The 25,733-nt window shown below is 44.4% G+C and overlaps 1 protein-coding gene across 2 annotated transcripts in view; it reads left to right on the forward strand.

Annotated features, from left to right (window-relative positions):
- Positions 1 to 1,624: 1,624 nt before the first annotated feature.
- Positions 1,625 to 25,733, forward strand: part of TMPRSS5 (transmembrane serine protease 5) — a 171,364-nt gene continuing 147,255 nt past the window's right edge. For both annotated transcript variants that reach the window (XM_085647359.1, XM_085647360.1), the window contains exons 1-2: positions 1,625 to 1,814; positions 6,700 to 6,832. In XM_085647359.1, the coding sequence (XP_085503485.1) occupies positions 1,812 to 1,814; positions 6,700 to 6,832 (136 nt within the window). In that variant the 5' untranslated portion in view covers positions 1,625 to 1,811. The remainder of the gene's footprint in view (positions 1,815 to 6,699; positions 6,833 to 25,733) is intronic.

Here is a 25,733-nt window from a genome sequence, read left to right on the forward strand (position 1 = left end):
AGCCTAATACATTGCATCATACGAAAACTAATGATTATTTATTTGTTGAGTACATTCACAATAACTTGCAACGTTAATCCTCACAAAGCATTATTACAGTTCTAATCACCTCTAAGTTAAACGATTGCATCAATACATTTTCTATGACACTTCTAAACATACATCGATTAATATGAGGGTGCTGACTAACGGTGAATATGATGCACCCATACAAATTTCAGAATCTTGCGACGCTCTATCAGTTCCCCCTTTGATGACAAATGACATCACACCATCACAACCTCATTCCCTTGGAGAAAGAACCGACCTAAACAGTGCTTGTTGCCATTCTATTTTGTCGGAACCTCTCCATTCTCTGTGAATATGATGCACCCCTACAAATTTCAGAATCTTGCGACGCTCTATCACCGCTATTTCACTTTAATGGTGACCGCATACCTTTCTTTAGACAAGCCGCGTCTAAAGAAAGGGACGCGGCTGCCATAAAACTGAAAGGACGGCATCCGGCACTATTACAAAAAAATAACATTTGTTTGTCAACTTGGCAAACGGCCGCCATAAAACTGAAAGGACGGCATCGGGCACTATTACAAAAAAATAACATTTGTTTGTCAACTTGGCAAACAAATGGTTTTTTTTGCAAAAGCGCCCCATACTGTGCTCACCGTTAAAGGTGGCTGCGCCCCTTTCTTTAGACGAGCCACGTCTAAAGAAAGGGGCGTGGCCGCCATTAAAGTGAAAGTGCAGCATGGGGCGCTTTTACAAGCATTTGCAATGTAGGTCTCGCATTTGTAAGAGTTTAATCTATTGGCATTGTAAATGACAATGCCTTTTATTTATGTTTTAAAAGCAACTTATAATAAAAGGCATTGTCATTTACAATGCCAATAGATTAAACTCACAAATGCGAGACCTATTCATTGCAAATGCTTGTTTACATGTACCTATCCATCTCAGAGCGGTACATAAAAAAAATCATAATCATTTCAGAATGCGCGTGCATGTGTCATCACGCATACGCACGCCTGTAAAATGAAGTTGCTGGCGGGCACCTCACACTTTAAAAAGATTATTTCTAGAAAAATGCTGCACATGTTCGACAAACGACGCTGTACATACACCATTGGCAAGTTCAAGAGGTCTCTAATGCTTGTTACAGTGTGATCGATGTAGTACATTACAGAGTTTGTAACTTAAAATTACTCTCTTTCTGGATAAAAAAAAGAAGCATACAATGCCAGTCACTTTTATTCCGAACTTCCTATTACATTCCTGGTTTTGGTGCCTTCCTCCATCCTACACACATAGTGATTATTTCTGTCCAAAGAAGACATGCGGTGAAATGCCCCAGAAAGGTTGTACATTTCGACAACTCGCAATATCACATCTGTTCAAACTGGCAAGCTAATCAGACAGAAGTTTACGTTGCCCTTTCAACCAGAGAGGAGTGCGGGAGGGGCAGTGGTTCGCTATCTGGCACCAAGGACCTTGTTGCTAGGAGACCCATCCCCTATCTTTTTTTTTCCGGGAGGGACACGTATCCCTTTTGGCCCAATAGGCGCATTGTAGAGGTGGGCTAACAGGCCCCACGGGTCTTCTGACCTTCTGAGGGAAACAACAGCACCATTCACGTGGCTGCTGATGCCTCTCTCCTGTTTTGTCTGGTGACAGTGGGCTCTTTCTGTCTATTTAACCGGACCTAGCTGGGCCCTGCGTCACCCTTCTCGCGCAGCGGCCTCTCCCCACAGAGCCGGGCGGCAGCATGTACCCATGGAGCTCGCTTCTGTCCCTGGCTCCCACAGCAGGCTAAAATGGTATGGGTTTCTACTTAAAGTAATGGATGAAATAGACTGTGAAATGTGAATTATTTATGACTGAATGCATGTTACTGTGGCTTCTTTCTACTGTCCGGGGTTTATTTGACAGGTAATTGCAATCTGTTGTTGAAGACCACCACGCCCAGAATGCAGTGCGTTTTTAAATGAAATGAACATCTTATCTCAGAGTAGGCCTGTATATCGCCACTGCACTAACCAGTAGAGGAGCAGAGCTACATGTATTTAGAGTCGGCTTGTAAATAAACAAAACGTTCACAGCCATATGCCACATAATTCCCGGGAAACGAGACCATGTTGTCTCTCAAAGCAGGCCTGTAAATAGTATCATAGCTGCACGCCACATTATTCTTCGAGAGTCAGGCATATTTGCATCTCTGAATATGTCTACAAAAAATCACTTACCAAACTGAAATGAACATACTAATTTGCCTCAACCTGTAATGCCAGAGCAAGAAGGTGCCTATTATGTTATAATAAGATCTGTGACTAACCAAACACCGCTCTATGCCACATAATGGCTGGAGAACAAACCCTGTATTTTCTCACAGCTAACCTGTAAGTAACCAAAACACTCACCACCCTTACATGAGTCAGGTTTTATGCCTCAAAATACCACAGGACCAAACTGTATATTGTCTCAGAGTAGGCCTTTAAAAACCAAAGACCCCGCCCCCGAAAGAAGAGTATTACACGCCTCATATTGTGGTTCAGGGAACCAAACCTTGTTTTATCTTATAGTGGGGTGCGGTGTGCGCATCGGATCCCTATGGATGCGCATCTAGGAGACCAACCCTGTTCCCTCCCAGAGTTGGTCTGTAAATAATCTAAGCATCACCAGTATTCTCTTGTGATTATGAGATGATGTCAGATGGAGAGTTCAAAGTTGCAGGGCTGTGCTCACCTCTTTAAAGTGAACGCCACACTATACTGGGTATTGTGAGATAGGCCCCTAGGGGCATATAATCAAGAAACGGCGTTAAAATTATCACCGGTGGCGATAATGGGCTTGATAATATGCCCTTGAGAATTCCCATAGAAGCCCATATTCTGGTGTCAACATGGGCTTCTATTGGAATTCTCTGCGGTATATTATCAAGCCCATTATGCTAAAGCGGCGATAATTTTAACGCCGTGCTTGATTATTTGCCCCCTAGTGATTACCACTACTGACTGGTCTAGGAGTCCATGTAAGTGAACAGGGCACAAACAAAGCCCATGTACGTGAATTACCTGCAGGTCGCTCAGACAGCCAAGACATTTTGATTTTACTACACTTGTATATATATAATATGCTTAATTACAGAGGCTTTCAGGCATCCTGCTTATCTGTTGTTCTATTGTGTCATTCACATTTTTCTAGAGCATACATCATGGGGCAGTGGGTCAGCCCACTTCATCTATTGGCTAACTTTGCTGTGACAACAATCCGCTCTTTCCCCAGGAGCATCTCTTCATACAAAGGGGCTTCCTTTAGTGCCAGGGACTACTGTGGCAATGTCTACTTTTTGAAACCCCAAAAATGTTTTCGCTTTTAGAAATTCTCTATTTTGTTTAATATTGGCGAGGGTCAGGCAGTCCCCCAAACAATAAAGTTTTACAAAAATCATGAGAAAACAAAACATAAAGTGGTAGAGCCAAAAGGCTGGCAGCCAATATCAGACTGAATGACTTTGCCAATGCTTGTTTACTGCAAGCCTCTCATTTCAGACCCAAACTCATGTTTACCCATGGCTTTCATTTGGGCCTTTTTAACATTTGAATACTCAGATTTTATCTCACTACGGGGGTTTTAGCCCTTATGTCGAGTTTTACTCATTTAATTATCACTCAGGAACAAAGTGTTTAGTATCAAGGTTCTGTAAGAAGGTCTCGTGACTGAAAGTCTTGGTTTCACCCCCCCTTCCCCAGTGCTGTCCCCATACTCTCAAAGATAGTCATCCTTTCTTTGACACCCTCCTTGTATTTGATTTTGTTACCTGCTGTCGAGTACCCAGTGCACCTTTCTCAACTGAATGCAGTTGCTGATACCTAGTCCTCACCACCCACCACTCACCATCACTACCTCCCTAACCTCCCCTTCTCATCAATCCCAACATCTTCTCTGCCAGCACTACCCCAGTGTTTAGCTAGTAAAAGAATAAGTGCTAGGGCCTTAAGTTGTTCTCAAAAGCCCACCGCCAGCGCTGCTGAACATTGTGGGTGCCAAACTCAAAGGCTGCCAACTTTGGTGCCATCTCATGCCCCTTTACCACCACCAGACACTCCTCCCTGTTGTAGGTTCTTGTTCATCCCTGCTTTCTCCCCCTGTCAATGTTTTCCCATCTTTCTCTTTCATCTTCTTTCCCCCTGGCCTGACTTTCTCCCTCTTGTTCTGGGTGAAAGTCTGATGATGAAAAATAAGTCCAGAAGTCCATAAATGAGTGATGATTAAGCAGTGCTGCTACCATCTTCCAGGCAGTGACTACCTTAGAGGCAGTAGTGGGAATTTGTTTGGAATTCAGAGAACTGGAGAAAGGTAATGTAATTTCTTTGTGACCCTTGTGGCTCAAGATCTCATTGAGAACTCATAGCAACAGGGTCAGAGTGGGACAAAGAATAGGCCTGTGCACCAAAATAAAAGTGGCCCTGTTAGCAAAAATGATAGCTCATAAAGCGGCCCACATTTGCAAATCAGGTTAGCTTTGAGCTTGCAAATACGCGCTGTATGGGTGCTTTGCAAAGTATGGGAGACTGCATGTATTTGTGTTTGCTTCATGCAATGTTTGTGTTAATATCAGGGAAACTAACAGTGAAAGCCGGCCCATTTGCCCATAAAACAAGCCCACAAATGGCTAAAAAACCGGGGGGACTCTGATCTGTCAGACCAGCCCATAGGGGATTGCCTGGTTGCCCGACAGGCCAGTCCGGCCCTATAGCGTTATCGCAATAATGGGCACCCAGAGTTTTACCAAAACTGATGATTTAAAGTTTGGTGCAAATTGTGCTTGATAGGGGTTCGCATGGGCACTTTCCATCAGCTTTTAGTTTGAGAGAAGTGAAATTCAAAATCAAAAATAATGTAAACAAAACTGATGCATGTACGCTTTGTTCTCAATAATAATTGTTCAAGTTCATGGATCAATACTGTGAAAGCCACACCATATATGTCGTTGGAGACTTTTTATTTCGCACTGGAATCTAATTGAACTCCAAAGAATCGGAGAAAGAGATTGGAGAGAGAAATGAGGGACAGGACCATGTGCAATAGAATTCAAATTGCTGACTGTGCTTTTTTCCCTTTGCATGAATACATTTACTCAAACATTTACCTTTCTTACATTCGCTACGTGAATATTACATACACAGTTAGTTGCTCTTTTCCACACTCGGAGAAAGAGGAGGGAGGGAAATGCACTGAAAAATATTTGAGACTTCTCAAAATTACTTGTGTATTTTTGCAACTGAATTGCGTTACATACATTACTTTAAACATTCTCATGGGAACGCCCAGTAGATTAACCTACTTTTGGCAAGAAATGTGCAAGCAGATGCCATGCATTAGGTTTGTTGTTAATTTACCACAATGCCATTTTCCATGTATAAAACCACATTTCTAGCTTTACAAGACGTCTGAATAGGCTACCATTATTATTATTATTATTATTATTATTAATAATAGTTCGTGTTTAGTTATTTAAAACTTTGCATGTATTAAATGCAAACTTTAAAATAGATCTAATTTGACAATGCTTAGTTATTCGGGGGCATATTATCAAGCACGGCGCAGAGAATTCCCATAGAAGCCCATGTTGACACCAGAACATGGGCTTCTATGGGAATTCTCAAGGGCATATTATCAAGCACATTATCGCCGCTTTAGCGGCAGTTTTCTGCCGCTAAAACGGCGATAATTTTAACGCCGTTTCTTGATAATATGCCCCATAGTTTAAAAAAGGGTTGTATGATAGAAGCACGCATTGTTAAACCACACGTGCCTATGCCACGCAGCCCAAGCCACAAATGCATCTTAGCAATTTAGTGGTATAGGCATGAATGGTAAAGGGGTATGTGTGGCTAATGTCGCCACTACCCCTACCCCCCACTAACCCCGACTGCCCCCCAACCCTGCGCTGTTCCAAAAACCCTGCCCTTTACTAACACTACCTCGAACCCCCCACCCTCTGTACTGACTCTGCACATTCCCCTCCCCCGCCCTAGTCCTAAAACCCTGCCCCTTTACTTAATCTACCCCCGTGGTCCCTTAAACTACCCACTGCCCTGAAACCTACCTGAGACCGCCCCCCCCCCCCCCCCCCCAGCCTCACCCACCTCGCCACGGCGTCTTCCTGCTGCCGTCTTCACTGTCGTCAGTCCCTGCAGCAGCTGTACCACGCACCGCCTTAACCATGCATATTCGTGGTTTAGGCATATGCGTGGTTAATGCAAGCGTGGTTGTACTTGCGTAGTCTGAATACTTGTGGTTAAGACTGAAACGGTAAAGGGGTATGTAGGGCTGAGGTTGCCACTACCCCTACCCTCCCACCCCCACCACCCCGTTTCTCAGGCATGTTTCCTTCCAATAGCTGGAGTGTTCCGAGCCGCCAACAGTCTCTTTAAGCTACCTGGTGTGCACGAAATAACAAAAGGGGCGAGGGAAACTTGAAATCAACTGAGATAAACAATAAAACAGATGTATTAGTGAGATGTAGAATAGTAGCTTAAGCCCTGGAGAACTCGGTTTGAATCATATAGTCGGCATAAATGCGATTCTCGGGCAACCGCTTCGTCTTTTTGAACCTCATAATGTTAATGTGTAATGCAAGTATGTATAATTGCAGTAGTTTACTCCCGCCAAAATGATCTACTGATTTTCTTTTCGTAGATTCTTGGACCTGTGGCACAATTCACTGTGGAAGTGCATGTAAACGCGGAGGTCAGCCCTGCCTTCAGATCCAATGTCGCCTCCTCACAAGGACTGAATGGACCAAGTCGTGTGCATAGCTCCGGTAAACAAGGTGAGCTAGAGTATAGACAGAGCCACTGGAATTATGTGGCAGGGGAGGACCAAATTATGCCGCAGGGTTCACTAAATTATGTGGTAAGAAAAGGCAAATTATGTGGCATAATGTGGCACAATTTGTTATAGTATTCCTTTCTAATTTTATTTAACACCCAAGTGCAGCAATAAGCAAGCGAGAGGGGACCAGTCTTCCTTTGTGAAGGGCTGTTCACTGTGTGGCAACACGCATAGAACTTTTGATCTGTTTGAGCTAAAACAATTGTTTGCTAAATTCTGAAGATTATAATGGATCATGTCACAAATGTGTAAAACCCATAATTGTGCTGAAAACACTGCAGCCGCAAAATTCAAGTGGCCCTTAGTATAGAGTGTAGGGCTTTACTTCAGCAGTGGTCTAGAAAACGCATAGTATTATTGACTGTGAGAGTGTGGCAGTAAGCATTTATAGGTCAAAGCATCATGTAGGTAATGACAGGGTCGAAAGAATAGATGAGTCAAAACTTTTGTAAGCATGTCTAGCCATCTCCCTAAACTAAATGTGTACAACAGGACGGCCGTGGCACTCCTCCAGTCACCTCAATGGGCTTTATCTGTCCCAGAGTGGCACTGAAGAATTCGAATAGTTACCGTATAAATACATATCCCTGAAGTATTACCCCTTCGAGTCAGTTCTATCCCCTAGCCTTGCTTCTATTATACCTTTATCTTCCTTTCCCCTTCAGACCTCCTTTGTCCAATCTCTCCCTCTTCAGTCCTTTACATTGACTTTAGGACTGCTACCTTTAGGTCTTTCTCTAACAAAGGCCCACTTAACTAGTCTTGAGGAAGGAGAAAAGGAAGCAAGTTTAGTTGGGACCCAGTGGCGGCAGGCACGTACCGTTGGTGGCGGGGAGGGGAGGTGGAGGGGGCGTTGTGATTGGTCTGAGCGTCGTGGGTCGGCGATCAGACGGGGACAGGGAGCCTGGGCATGTTCTCCACCCAGGTTGTACTGCAGCCTGAATAGAGAACATACTAAGTGCGCATGAATGTTTGGCCAAAACATTCATGCATGCTTAGGAGTGAAAACCACTCCTCCCCTCCCCTGCTCTGTTAGCAGAGCAGCCCCGCCTGGCAAAGCTGCCGCACCCGCAACAGGAAAAAATAAAAGGGTAATACATTTCAGTTATTATCATTTTATTTTTCCTTACACTGCTGAAAAGCAGTGGAGTGACACTAATCCGCCTTAGCGAAGGAGCCTAGGTCAGACCAAGTAATGGCAGATAGAAAAAAATAAAGGAGTGGCATAGGCAAACAGGAGATTATTGAGGCATTCATGGAGTCAGAAGAAAGGCAAGGTGTCATGGAGACAGAAAACGGACAGTGATGGGGGCCATTGGGTCAAAGACACCAACATGGGGCTACACGCTACAGAGACTGACATTATAGTAATTTCCAGTATAGCTCTTGCTGCTGTAATGCCTCCCATTTGTTACACTGTAGAGTAACAGGAGATACTATTACCCACTTTAATGGTACTCAGTCAGAAGGATGAAGGGAAGAACCCCCTGCCCTGCTGGAATTTGACCTTGTGACCTACACGTCACACATACGTTGGCGTCGAGCTCTTAACTCACTGAGCCATCTTGCAGACGAGTGTTCTATTTTCCGGGCATCTCTAGTGAAATACAGAAAAGACCTGTGACGTTGCAATCTGTGTTGTTATTTTTATGCAGTTTATATGTATCATGTACAAAGTGGTAGGCAAAATATTACAATCGGTTTAGCCGCTCCCCCTCCTCTTTCCAAGAAAACTTTAGACTCCTCTTCTTTAATACGTTTCTCGAATTAGCAAAATCGCTTTCATTTTCCAATTTGAAAGCAAAGCTGAGAACAAGAGATATGAATTCGTGTGTGAGCAACTTTTAGAAACAAGACCGGTGTTTCGTGCAATTTACTGAAAGAAGAACAGTGCAAAATGTAAATCGTAAAATGCAAATAAAAATAGAAAGCTGTTCAATCTCAATACGATGCAACACATTCATGCAGATAAAACATACAAATGTAATAAATTACCCCAACGTCACCCCCTAAGTTAGAAACAAATCAGTTATAAATACTGACCCCCTCCTGATGTCAGTCGTCTGAGTAACTCACCGAGTGACAAACTCTGCTCTCTTTCAACGAGATCAGAGTTCAGTCTGATTTTCAAAAGAGGGCTGTTCGAGATGACCCAGGCACTATGCCCCCATACATAAATGTGTCCAAAACCGAGCATTTTGATGCCTCCTTATCTATTTATCGGAAAAAATAAGCAAAAGGGTTCCATGTAGTTTGTACCACACACTCCCAGGTTCTGTCACAGCTTGCTCAGGTGGCTGACTTACTTTTTAGAGTTTAAGTACTTTGAAGGGTGTGAATGCACTGCACATTGGTTGTGGGACGATGAGTTTGGCTGGGGCTATTTTAGCTCTAATGTGTTACAGATTGCGTTGTCCTTGCTAGGCGAGGCATAGTAGGAGTAAATGAGAGTTTGGAAGTCGAGAGTGATACTTACACCAGAGGGTCATTAGAGAATCCTAGTATGGTTTTAAAAAACCACATTCGTAAACACACAGGGCCTCATGTAGGTAGCCAAATACCGGTCGGTAACGGCCGATTTTCGGTAAATATGCCGTTACCGACCGGTATTCAGACAAGTGAGATGTAGGAGTCCAAAAACCACTTTTCGGTAAATATGAGGCGGTAAATACCGAATCAGATTTACCGAATTCCAAAATACCGATTCATATTTACCGAAGACATAATTAACGAATCGGTAAACATGAAGTGGTAAATATGAAGTGGTAAAATTTAAAATGACATGTAGGAGCACTCGGTAATTAAGAAATCCAGGAAAATCGGTAAATAAGAGTCGGTAATTAACACGGATGGAAAGCAGGTGGTAACCATCAACAATGCATATTAGCAAACCCAAAATGCAACAGCGTGGACAACATGGCCGCTATGTACGTCATTGCAAGGCGCCTACGTCTACAGGCAGCAGGACTGAGGGTGTGGCGACGGGAGGAACAAATCTACAGACAGCGCATCACACTATTCCAGCTGACTGATGCAGAGATACATGAGAGGTACAGGCTACACCCCGAAACCATCATGGACTTAATCAGGGACCTACACCCACTCCTGGACCAGCCAATAAAAAGGGCGCACGCCATACCCCCACATGTGCAGGTGCTCTGCAGCCTACATCTGTTGGCATCCGGCAGTTATCAGGTGGTGATAGCTGCGGTGGGTGGGGTATCCCAGAGTTGCCTGTCACGTTTCTTCAGGAAGTTCCTGGATGCCATGATGCAGAGAATGCACCACTACATAAGCTTCCCAAACACACAGGCTGCACTGCAGAAAACAAAAACTGACTTTTATCACATGGCACAGTTCCCCCATGTCCTCGGCTGTATTGATGGTACACACATCCCAATCTGTCCACCAGCCGATACAGAGCACATCTACAGGAACAGGAAGTCCACCCACTCCATCAATGTGCAGGTGATCTGTGATGCAGGGAACATCATCACAGATATTGTAGCAAAGTTTCCTGGGAGCACCCACGACTCTTACATCTTCCAGAATAGTGGGATCTACACACGACTGAGTGCCGGAGAATTCGGAGAGGGATACCTGCTAGGTGAGTAACAGTGACGCCCCTTGAAACCTGCAAATCATAGTGTATAGAGGCATGTGACTGATGGTTCCCTTTTACTCATCCAGGCGACAGTGCATATGCATGCCGGTCATTCATCCTCACTCCCTACCTACACCCAGCAACCCAGAGTGAGAGACGATACAACGTGGCACACAAAACAACACGCAATGTGGTGGAGCGCACGTTCGGACTACTGAAGAGCAGGTTCCGCTGCCTGCACAAGAGCGGAGGCGCACGCCAGTACAAACCCATCACCTGCTGCAAGATTATTGCCACTTGTGCAATGCTGCACAACCTTGCCACGAAAAAAGGTACAGGTGTGGAACTAACATATTTTGAGGACAACGAGGATGAGTCAGGCCAGCCAGAGGGCAACGCAGCCAGAGTGCCAACTGCAACAGATGGGAGAGAGAGACGGGCAGAGATCACATGCAACTATTTCTGAGTAAGTAAGGGGACACAGCGAGTTGTGAGAAGTCATGACGTAGTTTTAATGTGGCACCACGCCATGAACACAATAACAGGCCAATCTGGCAATATGCCATCTATACAATGAGTATGTCCAGGGTTACGTCACCCAATGGCAAGTGGATAAGCAGGGCAACATCAATGTTTGCGCATACGCGCTGCAGTGGTGGATTGCACGGCCTGTGCATCCTCACTAGTGCCAACCCCTAGGCGCCTGCTGCTCCTGCGTGCTTCTGGGACGGGGGGTGTGATGCTGCTGCTGGTGTCGATGCTCTCCGCAGCATCCCCTGCAGCAGTTGTCGACGCCTGACTAGTCAATAGCACCCCTAGTGCACTTGTCACCTGCACCATCCCCCGAGACAGGTCGCTGCAGCACTATGTTGGGCCCTCCTGCATCGTCACAGAGCGCCGGCACAGTAGAGAAGTCGCCGTTGCCAGACGGTTGAGTGCCCTGTTGGTAGTGTCCCTTCTCTGGCGTTCCCGGCGCCGTGCTTCGATGTCAGCATCTAATTTGCTGCACAACTGCTGGATTGACTGGGACATGTCCCGAATGCCCGCAGCCATGCCGCTAATGTTAGTGTCCATGTTGACTAATGTTGTCTTCATCACCCGCATGTGCCTCTGGACTGACATGACTGCCTTTGATTGCAGGCGCTGTTGCTTCAACATTTGGCCCTCGAGCCCCAAGAAGACACCATGGCCGTCAGTGGGTGCTGGTGGACTCTGGACACGCGACCTGCGGCGCCCTCTTGCTTCCGTCTGTGCTGCCTGTGAGGTGTGGGGTACAGTGGCATGGCTCCCTTCCTGGGGCCCGGTGCGGTCTTCTGGGCCCATGCTGTCGTCTGACGAGGTGTCTAAGGCTCGTAGCCTGGCTGCTGGACGCCTCCTCATTCTCACACCTGCAAGCGGAGATGTGGCCGGTGATTCGAACATGAGTGGCGATGCTGGCTCTGGTGGTGGTGATGCTGGCTCTCGGTGAGGTGATGCTGGCTCTGTGTGCGGCGAGGCTGGCTGTGTTGGTGGTGCGGCTGCCAGTGGGCCTGCTCCCTGGTCTGAACTTGTGCTGGCTGGAGGTGATTTATGTGGCCGGTGTGCCGTCTCTCCTGCAGCATGCCCTGTCCTGCATGATGTCACATCTGTGGACAGAAATACAACATTGGCTCAGTGTCCCCGAAGGGCTGCATTGCAAGCGTCAATATCAATCATTTCACATTCCAATATGTCCCCTGTCTCCTTGTGCCTCGAGTGCGTGACATGCCTTGTTGCCCTGTAACATTTACGTCATGGTTAGTGTTGCCCTGACTACATCTCCCGGAATGCATTGCCTGTCTGCACTGACACGTGTGGACTGCAGTGTGATTATCGTTTCACAATTGGGGATGTGGGATAGGGGTAGGGGGGGCTACATTGCTGTGCTTTCGTCTTACCTTGGTGTGTTGCGGCTCTGGCAGAACTGTCGGCGTCCCCAAGACCCACGACGCTCTCTTGCTCGATTGTGGCCGCCACCAGCTCCTCCAGTTCGGTGAGGGCAGGTGCCCTGTTGGTTCCACCTCCGGTCTGGCTGGCCTCCTTCTGGATGTCGCCCATCTTTCTCTTGGTTACGATCCTGAGGTCATACCATCGCTTTTTGAGGACCTCAATGTCCCTGTGGGTCACTCCCACGGCATTGACCTGCGCCTGGATGGCCAGCCATATGTTGCGCTTTTCCACCTCAGGCACTTGCAGGGATTGCCTTCCAAACAGCTTCTGGTGCTGCTTCACCACCTCCTCCACCAGCACCTGGAGTTCCTTGGGGCTAAATTTCAGCTTCCTCCTCCTTTCCCCTCCGTCTTTCTGTGTTCTCTGGCTGGACATGCTGTTCGTTTACCCGCTCGCACATGCAACGGCTCCCTGCCTCTCCTCTGCACTCCAAGCCTCTCCAGGGTCGGCTAATTATGTACACCTGCCTGGGTGTGGCCACTTCGGATAATTATGTACACCTGCCTGGGTGTGGGCACTTCCTGGTTGGGTGGGCTGTCGTTGCACTGGATTAGCTGTTTCGTCAAGTCATGTGATTGTATTTACCGAATCCGTACATACCGATTCGGTATTTTCCGATTCGGTAAATTCCACCTCGGTATTTTCCGATTCGGTGAATACCACCTCGATATTTTCCGAATCGGTAAATACCACCTCGGTATTTACCGATTCGGTGAATTCCGATTCGTAATTACCGAATGTTACCGAATCGGTAACTGTTACCGAATTTTTACCTACATATAACTTACCGATTCTAATTTACCGATTCGGTACGGCTCGGTATTTAAGAACCGGTAAAATTTATTTACCTACATGAGGCCCACAGTCCTGTACACATTTTGTTTTCCAATTCACCCATAAATAAATCAATCTGACCACCTTGCAACCACTCTGTCTTGCTTTAATTAGTTATTTATTTTTTACATTTGGAATGTTTTGTTTCTCTCTACCCCGAGGCTGCACTTGTGTCAGAAAAAGACAACGTTTCCAGCAAAAATGTTTTCTTTTTTGGATCCATTTCACAGGAGAGCAAATAAACGAAAGGAGGAAAGAGAAGGTAATACCTGTTTCCTCAAGTCTTGGTTTTCACTAACTGAGGAGCGAGACCGAATGAGAGGGAAGACTCGGAGGCTAAGGCTTAGAGACCGTCACCGGGGCATGCACTAACAGTTTAATTTGTGGGGACTTGGGGAGGCCGTGCGCGCAGGAGCACCATTTTATAAGAGGCTTGCTTGCAGGCGCAGCCGTCTCCCTCCGCTGAGAGTGAGGGGGCCCCTGGAGCGTGGGGGCCCCCCGCACCGCGGGGGCTGCGGGGGCCTGTGTTATGCCCCTGATCCTACAGAAGAACTATGGGGCAGATTTACAAGTCCCTTTGCATCGATAGTTCACCATGTAACGTGGTGCAAGAGCAATGCAAATCTAAAATAAGATTTATGAAGCCACGGAATGCCACCTTGCGTAGCCCTAAGTGGCTTCATAAATCTCGAGAATTGTAACGCAGTGCAAATCGTGACATTGCTTCACTCTGCGCCAGGGAGGCATTTCAATGGGCATTGCATGGGTGTTCCCACCCAACATCCATGGACTTTGATACATTAAAGACTTACCAGAAGTGGCAGACCTGGAAATGCACCAAAAACCTATGTTGCCCTAGGTGAAGGATAACAATGATAAATATTTGTATTTCTCCTGCATTCTGCAGCACACAAGAGAGAGAAAAATGCCTCAGGGGATTGTTTTTTAGCAGGAAGTTTCCTTCACTAGGCAACCAAAAGGGCGCCAGCGCAGGGTAAAAGGCAGGAATGCACCTTAGTGACTTAAATAAAGCACATTCTTGCCCTTTCTCTGTCATGCAGTGTAGTGGAGCAAGGTGACTTGCTGGACTTGCTGCACTGCGTCACTTCGCTACAAATATGGTTCTATATCTTCAATAAAATGGATGTGGAACCTTTAGGCATATCTTATTCTCTAGCTAGGCCTGAACTCAGATTTGTTAAAAAAAATTAGGGTATAGGAGAGTGAGGAAATATGTTCTCTGGAAGAAGAGGCTTGCCCCAAAATAGTTAATTGTTGTGCAAGTTATGAGATATGTTGCATACGCAATGCATGAAATATGGCATATAGGATTATACTACTGAATATTGTGGCTAAGAATACCGAGATACAAAAATATAATTGACAAAAAGTGTATATAGAGGAAGTACAGATTTGCTGTTCCGAACTCCACATCTACATACCTTGAGGATATATATATTATCTACTGGCGGTCGCCAGTAGATAGTTATAGTTAGGACCGTGTTTCCATAGGAAATTTGACGAATCCTCGCGAAAATTTCAAAACTAATGGGGCGCTCCGCTCAGCTCCTACCCTGAAAGTCTCGGGGTGATTCGTCAAGCGGGGGCCGAGAAAAAAGGGGGGTCCCAAAACGCGTTTTCCCTATGCATTTTTCCATAGGACCTTTAGTCGAAGGTACAGCCCGAACGGCTGAACAGAATTACTTGAAATTTGGCAGAGAGGTAGTCCTCAGGTCAGGCATGTGCCTTTTGCATGTATGGAGTAAATCTGTTCAGTATTTCCTGAGAAAATTGCAGTTAAAGCACATAAATATCTATAGCTGCGCACCGCACCCTAACGTGCACGAGCGCAATTCTGATTGGTGGTTACATGTCAGTCAACGTTCGAATCGGTGGAAATCAGGAAGTGTCGGCCGCCATTTTGTTTGTTGTGGGTGCAAGAGTGAAAAATAGAGGTGGCAAACGTGAAAAGGGGGCAGGGTAGAGAGTTCATGACCCCCTAGCCTTTGTCAGGGGGTCCCTAAAGGACCCCGCAGGGTGAAAAAACATTTTATTATTTTTTTTAAAAAATCGCGGGGTGCGCGCACGGTGCCCGCACGGTGCGCGCACGGTGAAAAACCTAAAAAATAAATTTAAAAAAACCATATATAACTTAGCATTTAAAAAACCGTACAAATTCACTTAAAAAAACATAGATTTCACACACGTTATAGTTAGGAATTAGCATTTAAAAAACCTGTCAAATTCACTTAAAAAACCATAGATTTCACACATGTTATAGTTAGGTGCACATTTCACTCGTAAAAAACCAATGAAATTCCCCTGTTATAGTTAGGTCAGATAACTATAACTCGCGCGACCGCCACTCTATCACAAGGATGATGTCATCAGTGATGTCATGAGTGATGCCACTGACCATGTTATGAGTGATGTAATATGTGACATCATGAGCACTGGATTGCGGGCGCGCGAGTTATAGTTATCTGACCTAACTATAACGGGGGAATTTCATTGCTTTTTTACGAGTGAAATGGCCACCTACCTATAACATGTGTGAAACCTATGGTTGTTTAAGTGAATATATATGTATATATATATATATTCACTGAAAAAACCATAGGTTTCACACACGTTATAGTTAGCTGGAAATTTTACTGATAAAAAAACCAATGAAATTCCCCCGTTATAGTTACTGTAGGCAACTATAACTCACGCGACCGCAATCCTCTGCTGATGCTAATACTGTATTTAGACACTTATTTGCCCATGTCTTCTTCCATTAAATTTTAGCTATACATATATTACAAATATTTTTTTTTCATAAAGACACATATGTCATCAGCAGAGGATTGCGGTCGCGTGAGTTATAGTTGCCTACAGTAACTATAACGGGGGAATTTCATTGGTTTTTTATCAGTAAAATTTCCAGCTAACTATAACATGTGTGAAACCTATGGTTTTTTCATTGAATTAGCAAGGTTTTTTAAATGCTAATTCCTAACTATAACGTGTGTGAAACCTATGGTTTTTTCAGTGAATTTGTACGTTTTTTTAAATGCTAAGTTACTTTACGCCATTCGTGGCGTGCACGCCCACTTAACGCAGTTCGTTCCGCGCGCCCACTTTACGCAGTTAGTGCCGTACACGCAAGGTGGGCACGCAGTGCGCTACGCGCACCGCGTGCCCACGTTACGCACCGTGCGCACATGGAGGACATATTATGCGCTTCCTTGTGATAGGTAATCTGTTAAATTTAATTTGTAAGTGATGACAATAATATGCCATGCACAGAGAGTGTTTTTTTTTTTTATTAAAATTTTTAGCGTAAGCGCACCGTACGCGTACGGTAAGCGTAATCGGCGAAATTTTCAAAAAATAAAAATTTACCGTTTTTGGCCTTGGGGGATCTTTGAGGACTCAACTAACATGGCTATGTGCATGGGCACTGTCTAAACAGCCCCTTTATATGTTTTTTGCCTTTGTTTACAGCCCCCCCCTCAGAGTGCGAGAGAGAAAATGGCGGCCGCCGCTTCCTGGTTTCGACCGATTCGAATGTTTACTTAGATGTAACAGCCAATCAGAATCGCGCTCGCGCACGCCACCGTACGCGTACGGTAAGCTTACGGTAAGCGTACCGTAAGCTGGCTCAGATATATATATTGATTTAAAGGCTATTTTCTCAGAATCTACTGAACAGATTTACACCAAACCTACAAAAGGCACTTCCTTGACCTGAGGACTACCTCTCTGCCAAATTTCTAGTAATTCTGTTCAGCCGTTCGGGCTGTAGCCCTGTCTAAAGGTCCTATGGAAAAATGCATGGGAAAAACGCGTTTTGGGACCCCCCTTTTATCTCAGCCCCCGCTTGACGAATCCCCCCGAGACTTTCAGGGTAGGAGCGGAGCGTAGCGCCCCACCTATTTTGAGAAATTCGCGAGGATTCGTCGACCGGCGCCAAAGTTATTCAAAATAGAATGTTGCGGATTTCCTATGGAAACAGGGTCCTAACTATAACTACCTACTGGCGACCGCCAGTAGGTAATATATATATATATATATATATATATATATATATATATATATATATGAGTCCAACAAATTGTCCATGCGGGAGGAGCACTGTATAGCTGGTGCCGGCGGCGAGGTAAGGACAGCCTCGCATATGTATCCAAAAGCAAGCTTTGATGAAACAAAGACGCCGCACTCTTCCTGAATCTTTAAAGTTTAAAGTTTTATTTTCTCTTCACCTACGCGTTTCGAACTATGGCAGTTCTTGGTCACGGTAGTATACATGAGTCCATTCTCACTTTCATTATTTATACCAATTCACCACTATTACCCGCAATGAGGCATTGTGGGTATGGTAGTTCTTTACATACAAAATGTATAGCAATACATTTAGGATTTGCTACCGATAGTTCCAACTTTAAACTCTTACATCAGAGATACCGGCGATTTCTTGAGAATCCTAATGGAAACAGAATGGCAACCTGACTACCTACTGGCAACAATTGATGTTGTCTCATTATATACTTCCATTAACCATGAGATAGGATTGACAGCTACATCTTACTTCCTAAAACAAAGACCTATCGGGGATCTGCAACACACCAATATGTTAATGGAAATGATCCAACTTTGCCTACGAAACAATGTCTTCCTGTTCGACAAAAAGATGTACTCTCAAAAGTGCGGTACAGCCATGGGAGTTTCTTTTTCTCCGAGCTATGCGAATCTCACCATGGGTTGGTGGGAGAAACGCATAGCTTGGAGGGAGGAAAATGAACCATATACTACGGACGTAGTTTTATGGCTACGCTTCATTGATGACCTCTTCCTAATATGGAAGGGGAAGAAGGAAAAACTGGAGGAGTTCATCACAATATTGAATCATAATGAGGTAGGCCTGAAATTCACTTTCAATATACAATCAACTGAGATTGAGTTTCTGGATACAAAAATCTACATCAAATCGAATAAGATACAGTCAACAGTCTTTAGAAAAGCAACATCCACAAACAGTGTCCTTCATGGATCTAGCTTCCATCCACAATCCTTAAAGCAAAGTATTCCGTACGGTGAGTTCATACGGATGAAAAGAAATTGTTCTGAGCCAGAAGAAATGGAGAGAAAATTTCTGGACACTAGACAAAGATTTGCCTCACGAGGATATAAACAAAGTGACATTACACGTGGAGAAAGCAAAGCCAGACAAAAAACAAGAACACAAACTCTCACAGCAAGAAAGAAAGTAACAGAAACCACCGAAGAAAGACCTCGACTGATTTTAACCTACTCAAAGGAGAGTTACAATATCCGAAAAATTCTATCTAAATATTGGAACATCATAAAAAAGGATCCTGACATTGGACCGATGATCGGAAGTCATCCACTAATTTCGTATAGGAAGGCACCGTCACTTCAAGATACACTGGTAAACAGCCACTTCGAAAGCAGAACAACAAAATCTTGGCTTGAAGTAAGACAACAAGGATTTACAAAATGCATGACATGCAAAGCGTGTAAAATAGGCAAAAATCTAAAATCTCTCAAAGACCCACGAGATCGAACATTCACAATTCAAAATAAGATCACCTGTGACACTCAATTTGTAGTCTATCTGATCGAATGTTTTTGTGGAAAGAGATACATTGGATAAACAATATGCCCGCTGAAAAAGCGCATCCTTGAACATATACGCGCAATCCAAAACAATGACATGACATATGCAATGACTAAACACCTACAGAGTCACGTTGGAAAAAATTGGCAGGACATCAAGTACTCGGGCATTGCATGTATCAAAGAACATGAAAGAGGTGGAAACAGAACTCTAAAATTGAGACGATTAGAATCAAAACTAATCATTCGTTTCAAAACTAGAATCCCTGGAGGATTGAACGGAGATGATGAACTTTATGTACATTTGTAAATAACTTCATGAATAATGGACTTTACATTTCAGAATCAGCCAATTTTCTTTGCGACATTTTGGAATTGATAGAGTGAAATTTAAATGCAAACATGTTCACTAAGATTATAATTTTTGTATATAATAATGGATTACTGTCGTTGTCAGATGTGCCGTGTGGTCATCTTTTGTCTAAGTTAAGGTAATATCAATGGCACTTAGCCATAATGCCTGTCTGAATTAGTTTCTTCAGCCACTCTGACATTATACACGTAAGTTCTCGTGTATATTAAGTGCAACTAAACGCATAATCAGACATTTACTACAAGTGTCTCTTTGATATGTCAGCCCATCTAACATATATAAACTTGCCACTGAGGATCCGATATAACCTTTGACATAGGTGCCCATACAGTCACTCAGACTCGACGCAAATCCTAAATGTATTGCTATACATTTTGTATGTAAAGAACTACCATACCCACAATGCCTCATTGCGGGTAATAGTGGTGAATTGGTATAAATAATGAAAGTGAGAATGGACTCATGTATACTACCGTGACCAAGAACTGCCATAGTTCGAAACGCGTAGGTGAAGAGAAAATAAAACTTTAAACTTTAAAGATTCAGGAAGAGTGCGGCGTCTTTGTTTCATCAAAGCTTGCTTTTGGATATATATATATATATATATATATATATATATATATATATATATATATATATATATATATATATATATATATATATATACATATATATATATATATACATATATATATATATATTTATTTATTGCCAGGATAGCCTCCATTAAAACATGCCTGCAACTTTGAATTCCTTAAAGCTATGCCTTAAGGCTGTGGTGGAATGGATGGAAGGAAATCAGTCTTAAGCTGAACTCAGAAAAAAAGGAGATCCTTTATTTTTGGCATTAAGCCCTTTCCTGATGCCAGTCTCTGGTGGCCTCCTGAACAGGGGTCCGGCCCTCTCCGAGTCTTATGGCCAAAACCTTGGGGTAAAATTTGACTCTCATCCTAAAAATCAGGTCCCTTTCGGCTACGTGCTTTGGCACCGTCAAATCTCTCAGAAGGATGCTTCACCTCATTCCAGTGGACTTCCGAAAAACTGTGGTCCATGCTCTGGTTACGGCAAAGCTGATCTATGCTAATAGGCTATACTTAGGCCCGCTGACATTCCTTAGCCAACACTCCAGATTATCCAGAATTCTGCTGCACGCCTCATATTGAAGATCCCCCCAAGTGCATCTGTTTCTCCTCATCTGAGTCATCTTCACTGGTTTCCTGTCATTGAGAGAATCCGATTAGGGCACTTACTCTGGTTTTCAGAGCCTTCTCATATAAAGGCCCTCTATACCTCGGAGGAAGGCATAAGCCCTATTTCCAGTCCCGAGCTCTGAGGTTCAACAACCTCAAGTTACTGTATGCTCCGCATAAATTTAAAGCCAGATGAGGATAGCGCTCCTTCTTGTATCTGGCCTCCAAATTGTGGAACACTCTGCTGCTCAGTCTGCACTGCAGCCCCTCCAAATCTGTCTTCAGACTTATTCTTAAAACCTTTTCTCAAGCTTTCCGTGTGCGCCAGGACAACTCTTCGGAGGTGGCTTAGCGCTCTATAAATGTCATGAATTGAATTGAATACATATTTGTGGAGTGAGGTATAGAGAATCTGTACGTAACTTACCTTTTGATATTTTGAATTCGATATTTTGTCCTCGATAGTTGATAGTTGAATTACTCTATAATCTAGCTTCGCTATTGAGGCGTAATACAGACACATAGATATTTCAAAGCATAGTACAATGTCAGCAGAAGACTGGGGATTGCTACCCCAACTGTACATTATAAATATATTAAAAGTCACTGAGGAGTTCTGTGATCACATAGACGAACAAGGCCAAAGGACAAGTTTCTTTATACGGCCATGGAACTCCAAGATTACTTGCAATATCATTTCAATGTACAACATAGGGTATTTTTCGACAAATGTACTAAGAATCATTTGCAATACATGTTTGGCAATTGTGCACTGACATAATACGAATCATTTCTGTATTTGCGAAATTACCTATGTAGTATTAGGCCGGTATGCAAAATCACAGTTTGGAGTGGGTTGTAGTACAACCTACCTCATTACTATTCATGAGGTAGGTCGCAAAATGCGACCCACTGCGATTGAATGCCATTATAGGGATGATAGCCTGCTGGTGGCAGCAGACCATCATGACTGTGATGCATTTAAACGAAGCAAGCTTTTTTCATGCACCCATTTTCCTGATATTGTGGTTGCAAATCATTGATAAATAACATTCTGAATTGTAATTTGGAAGGGATGCTCTAAACATGCCCCATCCAAAGTAGATTCTGTATATAAACCCATTTTGCTATTTGGTAATGACTTAACAAATCACAAAGTGAGTTAAGTACATACTAAAATGCATTTTAGCAGTCGCAGAACATGTGATTTAGCAAATTGTTGGGTTTGCGACTGCTAAATGGAGCTTCATATAGCTAAATATATCTGAAAGGGATAGTATGGTTGCAGACATGAAGAATAATGTGAAAGCTGATGAGTGAAATTAAGCTCATCAAAAGCAATTAGTAAATTGTCAAAAGCATATTACCCCATGCAAGCTCAGTTTTGACCCAGCCACATGAAAATCAGTCTTGACCTTACTCCAACAGAAAAAGGTCAGCCCAAACTGCCAGGCCAGGTCCTCCCTGAACCAGAACACAAGCAACCCAAGACCAGTTTCAGCTCTGTTAGTGCACATCAGTCAGGTATAGCTTGGTTATGGCGACAGTGTGCACACTACCACCATCTGAGCATACCTGTCCCACTTAGGTTGCTGCACTGAAGTATACATAACAGTGACGGATGGAATGCTGAATTATTCAGGCCTCATTCCATCTATTACCTTGTTTTTGTTGCCCTAAGTGGGACGGGTGTGCCCAGATGTGAATCCTGTGCTCACTATGCCACTGGAACCAAGGTATACCTGGCTATGAGTCCTAATAAGGGCTAAACTGGTCCTGGGTAGCTTCTGGTCCAATTCAGAGATGACCTGGCCTGGCAGTGTGGTTGGACTGTTCCCACTGGAGCAGGGTCAAGAATGATTTGCATAGGGCCGGGTCTGAACTGCTGTGGCGTGGTGGGCGAAAAGCATTGGATTGTTGTGCAGCCCAAGTGATTGCCAGTGGCCGATAACTCAAACATTCCATACATCACCTTCTGAGAAAGTCTGAGATGTGGAGTGGTGCACCTCTCAATATTTAAGACATGCGGTAGCTAATTAGTCCATGAGTCTTGTGATTTAAAAGACTGGAATAATTCTTTATTTTTCGAAAAAATGTCAGCCAACGCGTTTCGTTCATGAGAATGAACTTCTTCAGGGCATGCGTATCAAATCCTGGTTGGGGAAAACGATAGTGTCGATTGGTAGTCAGGGCTGCACGGGCCACCTTGATAAGGGCCGATGCGCGCTAAGTCTGTAAATGTGGCTGGGAATAGAGCTGTCCGCTTGTGACACAACAGTGCCACAAGTAAGCTAGGCACAAGACCTCGCCTTGGTATTCTCCGAAGCTCCGCGAACCCAAACAAGTATGCAAGAAGTTAGAAAAAGAATGGAGAAAGGACTACGCACTGCCCCATAAACAAAAATACAGAGAGAACATTCAAATCTATCAGGCCAAAATCAAAAAGGCACAAAATGCGTACTAAGGGGAAAAAATTGTTCGGGCCTCCAATGCGCCGCGGGAAATCTTTCGTGTTGATAAAACACTTATGAGACCACCCGCACCACAAGCCACCTAAGACAGCGCCCTCACCTGTTGCAATGACCTGTCAGATATTTTCTAAAAGAAAATTCATGATATATCTCTCTCATTTCCTTGCACAATGGATCCCGCCGACTCATTGTCTTTGGATCTGTATCCCTCAGGGACTCAAGCAACACTAGATCACATGCCTCTACTGAATCATAACTCTCTGGAATCCATCATGGCCAGGGTCAAATCTGGATCTCCTAGAGATTCAGACCCCCTCATGTTCTGAAACTAGCTACAGGCACCATTCTCCCAGTGATCCAAGAACTTATCAACTCCTCCATCTCCTCTGGAGTGGTTCCTATTACATGGAAATGTGCCATGGTAAAGGCACTATTAAAAAAAACAACTGTCTGGATCCAGGGACCCTGGGGAACTATCAGCCTATCTCCCTCTTCCCAGTAATAAGCAAAATTCTGGAGAGACATGTCAATTCAGTACTATATGAATTCCTAGAATCTAATAATCTGCTTCACCCTACTCAGATGGGTTTTTGGCCCCTACATGGGACAGAGACAGCGCTCTAGCAGTAGCTGAAGAATCCAGGAGAATCCTGGATCAGGGTGGCGTAGCGGCCATCGTTCTCCTAGATCTCAGCGCTGCATTTGAGACTGTCAACCATAACATCCTGCTCTCCAGACTCAGGAGATTAGGAGGCCTAGGAGGTGCTATTGCCTGGCTACAATCCTTCTTAGAGGACAGATCTTTTCAGGTCTTCTAAGGAGAAGCTCTGTCTAAGAGTATGGCCCTCAGATGCGGTGTGCCTCAGGGATCTTCCCTGAGCCCCATGCTATTTAACATCTATATGAGACCACTGGCTGAGATAATCCAGCCATTTGGCATAAAAATTGTGATTTATGCCGATGATACACAATTAATCATGGCCTTAAACTGCCCAGAAAATTCATCGGCGAATTTGGGCCCTAGTTTGGAGGAGGTTGCAAAATGGATGGAGCTGTCATGTTTAAAATTGAATGGAGACAAAACGGAGCTCATGCTCCTAGGCAACTCCCCAACGGCCAATTTTGGGTTACTGTGGCTGAACTTTTTTGGCCCTGCCCCACCACCTAAGAATCAAATTAAAAGTCTGAGTGTGTGGCTGGATCGCCCCCTGACCTTCGGACACCAAACAGCTAAACTGTCTGCAACATGCTATAGCATTATGAGGATGCTTCGGAAAGTTCTTCCTCTCCTCCTGCTCCTCGCAAGAAGGATAAAGGTCCAGGCTCTGATTCTTTCATGCTTGGACTATGGGAGTGCCCTTTACCTAGGAGCTCCATGACAAGGCCATGACAATCAGACTACAGATCATTCAGAACTGCGCAGCCCATTTGCTCTTAGGCCTCTCATATCGGCAATCGGTCAAGCCTGCCTTGAGATCACTACACTGGCTATCAATAGTGGAGAGAATCAAATTCAAAGGACTGTGCATTGCCCATAAATCCTTCTGGGGAAAGGGATCCATGATCAATCAATCTATTATCATCCCGTACCTTCCCAACAGAAGCCTGTGCTCTACAAACATTCTGCTTGCCACAGTGCCAATCAATCAACCAATCAATCAATCCATTTGTAGAGCGCACTACTTACCCGTGAGGGTCTCACGGTGCTGGGGGGGGGTGGCGGGGGTGCTGCTGCTGCTCGAACAGCCAGGTCTTGAGGAGTCTCCTGAAGGCCAGCAGGTCCTGGGTCTGTCGTAGGTGGATGGGGAGGGTGTTCCAGGTTTTTGCGGCGAGGTGAGAGAACGATCTGCTTCTGGCGATCGTTCGACGGATGCGGGGGACGGTGGCGAGGGCGAGGTCAGCGGAGCAAAGCTGGCAGTTCGGGGTGTAGAAGGTGAGTCATTCGTTGAGGTACGCTGGTCCGGGTTTGTGGAGAGCCTTGTCAGCGTGGGTGAGGAGCTTGAAGTTGATCCTCTTGTTGACGGGGAGCCAGTGCAGGTCTTTCAGGTGGGCTGTGATGTGGCTGTGGTGGGGGATGTCGAGGATGAGGCGTGCAGAGGCGTTCTGTATGTGTTGTAGTCGTTTCTGGAGTTTGGCTGATGTTCCTGCGTAGAGGACGTTGCCGTAGTCCAGTCTGCTCCTGACAAGGACAAGGAAATCCCTTCAGCTCCATCGGGCCATATTTCTCCAACTGTCCAACATCCACTATGGCGACTAAAAGTGACATTATAGAAGCAGACAGAATCACAGTTAACAAGAGCGCGTCAAGCAGCAGTATTCAATGAGCAGTTGACACTGTTGAGCTATGATGGTAGTGATGTACAATATCTAGCAGCAGTTAGAGTTAGTCATGCTTATTTTTTCTTCCTTTCTTGTGACAAATCAAGATTGGATCCAGAGCTTTGGTTGACCACTCCTTTCCACAGCTCAGAGGTGGGATCAGAACTCTTCTAGATGAGGTTACCATGCCAAGGGAAATATAAAATTCTGGTCCTGACCTTTTATTTAACGATTGAATGAAATTGAGAGTTATAGATTTTTTACACATCAATCCACATAATTTTTACTTAATACCACATTGGAATGGTTCATATCAAAAAGACCTAGGCCAAAGGTCGTATCTCCAAGTGACCTGTAGTCAGCTATCATAATTCAAGTTTTGTGCCTTATAAACAACAGTTTCAATACTTTTGTCCATATCTTCTTAACAGAAAAATCGAAACATTCCTTTTCTTCTT

This window comes from Triturus cristatus, chromosome 3_2, assembly GCF_964204655.1.
Source record: "Triturus cristatus chromosome 3_2, aTriCri1.1, whole genome shotgun sequence".
NCBI lineage: Eukaryota > Metazoa > Chordata > Amphibia > Caudata > Salamandridae > Triturus > Triturus cristatus.